General features: G+C 42.8%; 1 protein-coding gene across 1 annotated transcript in view; it reads right to left on the bottom strand.

Annotated features, from left to right (window-relative positions):
- The window catches only part of LOC116078641 (hepatitis A virus cellular receptor 1 homolog), a 14,041-nt gene extending 10,321 nt beyond the window's left edge, over positions 1–3,720 (bottom strand). The window contains exons 1-2 of the mRNA XM_031354001.1: positions 3,672–3,720; positions 644–985 (exon numbers count right to left, since the gene is read on the bottom strand). Of these exons, the coding sequence (XP_031209861.1) occupies positions 644–985; positions 3,672–3,720 (391 nt within the window). The remainder of the gene's footprint in view (positions 1–643; positions 986–3,671) is intronic.
- Between the last annotated feature and the right edge of the window lie 4,911 nt (positions 3,721–8,631).

Genomic DNA, 8,631 nt, shown 5'->3' on the forward strand with positions numbered 1-8,631 from the left:
GACACGTGCTCCCTGTAAGTCATCTGCCTGTCCTCACTGCCCAACCTAAGAACTAAAACCTCGGGGACGAGCAACAGTTGCTTTGAAACTCTTCTTTATGGGGATGCAGTACAATCCCTTAATCCAAGGTGTTTTTACTTTGAAATAAAGAAAAGAAAAAGTGTAGTGTTTCTTCCATGCATAGGGAAGTATCAGGCTTAGCACCCCCCCCTTAAATTTAATACATGCGTTTATTTCTTTGTGTATTTGTGTTACATCAAGTATGTGGATGTCAAGGGACCAACCAAGATCCTGCTGGCCACCCTCTCCAGACTCTACTTCATTCTTTCCCAATTGGAGTGCAGCTGTGCCTGAACACCCCAAGGGACGAAGTGGAACAGGGAACCACATACTACAAAATGGTATCTACGACAAGGTCATTTAGTCTGGGAGTGAGAGGACTCACTTGTATTCTCAGCACCAGAAAGTTAGTGTCAGGAGGCCCTGGAGAACAGGGCATCAGAGAACACTCTGAGATACATGAGATTATGTCATTAAAAATAAATAAATAAAAAGCAAGGGTTTAATTGCAAGCATGATTATAAGAACCTTAGTTTCTCATGGTTAGCAAACAATAATAAGCAAAGAAAGAAGGTAAGCTTACCTGGTTGAACGAGCAGTGAGGTGGTCACTATCTCTCTAGTGCCACTCCATCCCTTCATTTGCACTCCACAGCAGTAGTGACCACTGTCACTCTCAGTGAGATTCAGTATTGTCAAGGACGCATCTCCTTGAAGAAGCTGCCCGTTTAGCTGGTAGCGATTGTTTGTCCGATATTGGATGCGGTATCCATCAGTTCCAATAAGCATTTCTCCACATGTACCGTAGCTACATGCCCCTCGGCCCCAGCACACATAGAGTTTTCTAGTAGACACTGGATACATACATGGCAGTGTGACAGAGTGTCCTACCACTCCATGCACCTCTGGGAAAGAATGCACAGCAGCTGTGGATAGAAGAGTGGAGTTGGAAAGTGAGCTCTCAACATTTTCCTACAATGGATTTTACTTCTCCATTTCTTTCCCACTTTTCCTTTCTGGCTCAACTGCGGATTATTGTAACAACTATGTCATGTTGGCTGACCTCAGTATTTGAGACTCTGTATGTAGAACAAGCTGCCTGAATTCATGGAGATCTGCCTACCTCTATCTCCCCAAGATGGGATCAAAGGTTCGATACCAGGCCAAGCTCAGAATGGGTTTGATAAAATCCCTCAGGAAGCCGGAGCCTTTAGGATCAGTCCTCAAAGCTGATCCTTAACAAAACCAAACCCAAACCCAAACTAAAACCTGAACAGGGATTCCTTCTTGTTTTCATTTCGTTTTGTTTGTTTGTTTTGAGACAGGGTTTCTCTGTGTAGCCCTAGCTGTCCTGGAACTCACTCTGTAGACCAGGCTGGCCTTGAACTCAGAAATCCACCTGCCTCTGCCTCCCAAGTGCTGGGATTAAAGGCGTGCACCACCACTGCCCTGTTAGGGATTCCTTCTTATATGTTGATAAGATTCCAGAAACTGAACAACATTCATAACATGAGACCACAAAATCAGAATATTAAATCAGGGATTAAGTCATGCAAATTTTAAACCTAGCATAACAACTTTATAAGAGGATGGACAAATTCCCTTTTACCAGTTGCTTCCACGTAAGGGGAATCTGAGGGCTGGAGATGCAGCTCAAGGATGCCATGTTCACCCAGCCCACACCAGCCCGTAGGTTGGATCCCAGCACACGAAGAAAGGAATAAGCAAACAACGCAGAACAGTGAACTGTGGGAGTCACTGGGTGGTCACTAGGCTTCTGCCCAGCCTGTGCTGGCCTGTGTGTTTGGGACATGGTCTGAGAAAGCATGTTCCTTGTATAAAATGAGTGTGTAATGGGAGTGTACTTCTCACTGGGACACTCATCACTCAATTTTTTTCCAAATACACTGTTTTATGTTCACAACTATAATACATATTATCATAATATAATTACTGAAATGTACGTTAAGAATTAATGACCTTCCAGGGCTGGAGAGATGGCTCAATGGTTAGGAGCACTGACTGTTTTTCCAAAGGACCTGAGTTCAATTCCCAGCAACCACATGGTGGCTCACAACCATCTGTAATGGAATCCTATGCCCTCTTCTGGTGTGCCTGAAGACAGCTGCAGTGTACTCATATACATAAAATAAATAAATAAATCTTTAAAAAAATAATTAATGACATTCCACATTCCCACTTGCTAGGAATTATATTGTAAGATTGAGAATCTATATGAGATGTAGGAGTTCAAACCTATTATCTTAGCTCTTGGGGGGTAGTGAGGTCATTCTCAACTGTCTATCCTGTTATTTTGGACCCTATTTCAAAAAAATTAATATGATATTCACTATTTACTCCTATATCATAGATGATTTCAATTAGTATTTTTAATTAAACAATTGAAAATAAAAGGCTTTTTCGGTAGCATATGGGTAAAGTGAAAGCCGTTTCTGCAGCCCTCATGCATTGATGATTACATGTACAAACAAGTACTCACCCTTTCTTAAATATAACATGCATGTACATATATTCATCCCTTACCAGGCAGTCTTGTGGGTCTTATATTTGAGCCATAAATTTTGAAATTTGTGGAGGTTAAGTGTGACGGACCACTCTAGCCGGGGTCCCTGGGATGTGGGTTCTCGAGGCCAGGTGAGTAAGGATTTAGTGGTGGCAAACAGAAACAGACACAGAGGCAGCTTGAATCTGAGTGTATTTTGTAGCTCTCAAACAAGGGTTTTTAATGCATAGAGAAACAGGTATTACAACACTAAAAACCTATGTTCAGTGAAGCAGTACAATAGAATAGACATTATAATAATCACTTGGCACAGCAAAATACAAAATCATCTAAGTCTTACAGCTTCAAAAAGATGTGTTTAATGAAGCAGCAGGTAGTATAGATATCATTATGATCATTTGATACATCAAAATACAAAAATCATCTAAGGCTGGTAACAAATATCTAAAAACAAACTAATAAATCTTTATAGTCAGTTATTACTTAACATCTAGTTCCTGTTCTGTAACTTTTCAAAGCATAAATTTAAACTGTTTTAATTCTTTCCGTTTAAAGCTTTCATAGAGAATATGCCAAAACCTACTTCTGATGACAAATGTGTAGCCATATAAAATATTATTGTTGGTAAAGTTATATTTATCAATACTATCTTATACATAACTTATAAAGTGAAGTGCTGGTTTCCCCAGGTCATGGTTAGTGACTCCATCTCAAGGGTAGTTTCATACCCTTATTCTTGCTTATGATCTTAGCCTAGGCTATCAGGAAGATCTCATAAATTAGAAAAGGGGACAGAAAACATAAAACAGATAAGTTGCCAAGAGAACTACAGCTCAATAATTTTTCTATGGTGAAGAGTTTTACAACCGGTTCTGGGAGGCCTCTCCTTTTTGGGGTCAAACGCCTCAGTCGGTGGAACTTGTCACACAGATCCTACTGGAGGTGGTGTGGCAGTTAAGAAATTTCTTTGGGGCTACAGTTTCATCCTGGTTCTTTGCTCTCTATGTAACCTGTGATTTTGCCCCCAGGGAATGTATTTGACTGAACCTCCATCCTCCCAGACATCCCCCATCCCACCTCTCACTCACCTGGAAGAAGGAGTAGGAGGCCTGAAATGAGGACCTGAGGGGGCATCATGATGGTGACCTGCAGGACAATGAGGAGATGCTCTGGTTGGCTGGGGCCCTCACCACACTGTATCTGAGAAGGTCTCTCATCCTGTCTGTCTGAATCACATAGGCCTCTCTGCAAGGCCCCCTGTCCTCCCAAACACTTCTCTTTCCTGCTCCTTCCCACATATAGCCTTCAGTCTCACTCCTGGTCTCAGCACAAGGAAGAATAAACAGAGAAAAAACTGAAGTCAGAGAGAAGAGTCTCTTCCTCTGGTAGAACCCTAAGCCAGGAGCAGCCTTCTAATGGAGGTGCTCTTGCCCTATGGTTGACTGTGGGCTCTTCCTTCTCAGTAGCCACAGTGCTTGGTCCCTAAGCCTCAATCAAGTTCAGTAAGCAATAAGGACTGAGTAAAATGTGAGTTGTTGTGTCTAAGCACATTGTCCCATAGACGTCAAAGACAAAAGTTTTAATTTTTTTCATTTTAGTTTCATTCTGAGCACTCATATACACCAAGTTTGAGGGAGTATGAACAAGTACTACTCCCACCAGAGCATTACCATTAGGCTGCTACAACAGCCCATTGGTCAAGAGTGCCAACTGCTCTTACAGAAAACTTGAAAACTTGGAGAGGTTCCCAGCACCCTGGCTGAGAGGCTCATAGCCACTATCACTGGAGATTCACAATAACCCAACATTCCCTGGACAACTGTGCTCACATGTAAACATCACCACAAAAACACACATGCAAACACACACACAGGGATACATACAATTAAAAACAATAGCCGGGCGGTGGTGGTACACACCTATAATCCAGCCCTTGGGAGGCAGAGGCAGGCTGATTTCTGAGTTCGAGGCCAGCCTGGTCTACAGAGTGAGTTCCAGGACAACCAGGGCTACACAGAGAAACCCTGTCTTGGGAAAACCAACCAACCAACCAAACAAACAAACAAACAAACAAAAAACCATAAAATTTTAAAGTGATAACATGCTTATAATAATTTTGATATCACAGATTTATAAAAATTACAAGGTGTCCAACTTACTATAGAAAAGAATAATATACTAAAATTTACTCAATTTACATGTTTGTTTACTGCCTTTAACAGAATACACATAATTCTATGACAATACCCTCTATCAATGGATTAAAAATGCAGCTATGAGAACATAAGAAAATCTGGTTTGTTTATTGGCTATTGCATACAATACATACACAGATAATAATATTTGTTTAAAAAACAAAAATATAGAATTCACTGTTTTCCTGCATGGATGAACACACAAACCATGCTGATAAAGAAGCATCCAGCAAGCTAAGGGAGCTTCGGCGGCAGTGCTGGAGGCTGTGAGTGCAATCTTAACCTGCACTGTCAGGCTTAAATGCTCTTCCTAATACTGTCACACAGAAGGGATGAGCAAAGCTGAAGAGGGTTAGCCAACCAGAAAGGGCTGTGAGGGGAGAAGAGAGAGAGAGGGCGAAGGTCCAGATGCAGGAGAGTGCCTGTGACAGGGGAGAGGGCGGGGCAGCTGGGACAGTGAGGAACAGCAATGGAGAAGAACAGGGGCAGGGACAGAGACAGGGCTCAGGAGCCACTTTGTGAGGACTCTCCTTTCCCCAAGACACAGAGAGTCATTGCTGGGGTGTGGGGGGTCCCAGGAGCTGGTGCCCTCTGAGGACTGCTGTGACTGCCAGGCTGACAAGCAAGGACACCTTAGAGTCTTTATAGATCACTGTGGAAGAAACAACAGAGAGCAACATGCTGGAAGGAATCAAGACTCTCAGTGTGTGGGCTCAGAAGGCAGAGCAATGTGGGCTTCCTGTAGGCTGGGGGTCTGAGAGGATGAGTTAGTGACTCAGGCCTGAGCTGTGCATAAGGGGAGGGGCTATCAGCAGAGGAGGGAGGGCCGGTTCCCACCACAGGGTTTGGAGGAGATACCTGGGGTTTGAATATGTTGCTGTGAGATACGTTCCTGGCTCAAAGCTGGCCTTGAACCCCTGAACCTAAGCCTCCATTTCTCAAGGGTTGGGTCCGAAAATATTTGTCAAGGTGCTAAGTTTTCTTTCTCCTTTTTAAATGATAAAATTACCAGTATGGGAACTGGGTGTATGAGACGCTAGACAGCTTGTTTAGTGGGTATGAACCTCTAGTTCAGTCACCCACACCAGATAAACCAGAGATGGTGGTGTCTGCCCGTATAAAATTCAAGAACTTTGGTAGTGGGGGGGGTGTCAGAGGATCAAGGTCATATCTAGGCTCTTACAATGTGGAGGCCAGACTGAGATACAAGAAGATGTGACAAAATCAAATGAAAGCATAAGACAGAGTGATGTATGTGGACCATATTAGCAATTGGTAGACTAAGAGAAGGAGATCCAGGCCACTCTGGCATAAAAAGTAATTCCAAGCTCAAAGAATAAACAGAAAGCCCTTAACAATGTGTGTGCTTGTGTGTGTGTGTGTGTGTGTGTGTGTGTGTGTGTGTGTGTATGATGTGAAGATTGAAGGGAGGTGATAAATTTACCATCCTCCTGCCCTAATGCTTGAGTTGCTTTTCTTTTCTTTTCTTTTTTTTTTTCTTTTTTTTTTTTTTTTTTTTTTTTTTTTTTTTTTTTTTTTTTTTGATAAAGAGGAAGAAGAGTTTTGCTGAGCAATGGAGGGCTGGGATCTAGCACCCAAGAAAAGGGTGTCAGGGTAGACACGAGTTGGGTCCCTGTAGAAGCTGTGGGTTGATGGCTTCCTCAGTGAAGGAAGAAACTAATCAAGGGCCAGACAGATGGCTCAGTAGGTAAAGTCACTCCCTCCTGAGCTTCAGAAGCTGAGTTAGATCCCCAAGTACATTCTGCTTAAAAAATGAATGGACTCCTGAAAGTCATAATTTCCCTCTCCCTCTCCCTCTTCTTCTCCCTCTCCCTCTTCCTCTGCCTTTCCCCCACCCCCTCTCTCTCTCTTACACACACACACACACACATACACACACACACACACACACACACACACACACATGTAATACAATAGAAAGTGCAGAATAAGACTTCACACCTGTTGTGAGGATCTAGTGAGTAGCCACTGAGGCATATTTGTTATATTCTATGATTCAAACAAGTTCAGTGTAGGGACAGGGAAGGGATGTGGGGTGGGAGGGGTGGTGTGGAGGAGAGCCCAGCATCTAGCAGCATCTGCTTATTGGTGAAGCAAGTGATCAGGAGAGACAGCCATCCAAAGATGAAGGGCTCCAGCCACCAAAATTCCAAGCTGAGGGAGTTGGGAAATCCCACTTAACAGATTAAAACACTTTAAAGAATTTTTAAAAGCCTGTCTTGGAATATTTCCCTGATAGTTAAAGAACTAAAGGACTTCCCAGTCACAGGAGAACAAATCCCAATTCTAAAAGCTCTCCATCTTCTTGGACTGGCCACTCCCTTCCCATCTCCAACACTCCAACTAAAGCAAAATTTAGTTCCTTCTGCCCTTAGATACCTCACCTCTAACACAAAACCTCCAATGTCTGCAGTCACACTGCATACAAGTTCTTTCTTACAAAGTCTCCTAATTGGCAAACCACAAAAATCAGTGAACAACACTGCAAATATATGTGTGCCCTTGCTTCCCTGGTCCCATTCCCATATCATTATATAATATTACATAGATATCTATGAAAGTCCATTATTCCATTTAAATAAAGATTCACTTTTCAAGAATCCACAGAACTCTACTGGATGTTAAGTTACCCTAATGTCTCAGGGTTCAAGCACTATTGTTTAGTGTCCCACATTCAGCCCCACATCACCTCTAAAGTAATTCCACATGGTACAGAAACTCCAAGGAGCATTATTCTGATTTTTTTCTCTTCAGTATAAGGCTATATAGACATCCATTCTTACCTGTACTTGAGAGAGAGTGACTTCTTCCTAGTCTCTCCTTCTGGTGCTCTGCTGCTGCTGCTGGACTCTTCCAGAGCTATTTATGGATGAAGACAAATCTCTCTTGTAATTCCATCCTTATCTCCTGGCCACTCTCTTACCTGTTGAGTGTCTCTAGTCTACCCACTAGATAGCATCTACTCACTAATATAAACATATATACCTACCAGATAGCATCTACTCCCTAATATAAACAGACTACAGGAGCACCTAAGTAAGTGTGATCATCACTGGTGTGCCCTAGGCTGTTTTCTAAGCTACAGCAAAGATCCCTAGTTGAGGTATGACTCTAGGTCTGTGGGCAGTACTGCTTTTAAGATGTTTGGAAAGTTAAAGGATTTTGACACCTGGTCCAACCTTCTCGATTTACAAGAGAATAAACTGCACTCCAGAAAGGAAAATGAACTAGAGAAACCAGGAACTTGGAACAAGAGCAGAAGGGACACTTGGCTTTTGTTCTACATCCTGGAAGCCATTAGCTAACATCGTTCTAATCACTGTTTACTAGCACTTTATACTAAGACTGGGGGAGTTGAAAGAAATAAATCTGACTCAGTCTCTGCTTCCAAAGTTTAGGGAGTGCAGGGTATGGTGGCCCATATCTGTAGTGCCAGTGCTGGGGAGGTAGAGGCGGGTGGATCTGTACTGTATGGCAGCATAGTCTACAGAAAGTTCCAAGGTGGCCAAGGCTGCTTGGTGAGAAGAGATCTTTAAAGAGCTGAAGCCAAGAGTCTTCATACCCTGATCCACCTTTCATTGGTACCAAATTATCCATGGAGGCTCCTGTAGTGTGGGAGTTGTGCAATTTCCCATCTGGCAATTAGAAGGTAAAGTGTTGTTCAAGCAAGTATTTTCAGAGCAGTTGTGAAATTTGACAGTATCCTTATTCCTACAAACCAAATAATAAATAGACTAACCAACCAACCAGCCAACCAACCAGCCAGCCAGCCAGCCAGCCAGCCAGCCAGCCTGCCAGTCAGCCAGCTAACCCACCAACCAACCAGCCAACT

The sequence above is a fragment of the Mastomys coucha genome, unplaced genomic scaffold, assembly GCF_008632895.1.
Source record: "Mastomys coucha isolate ucsf_1 unplaced genomic scaffold, UCSF_Mcou_1 pScaffold5, whole genome shotgun sequence".
Lineage (NCBI taxonomy): Eukaryota > Metazoa > Chordata > Mammalia > Rodentia > Muridae > Mastomys > Mastomys coucha.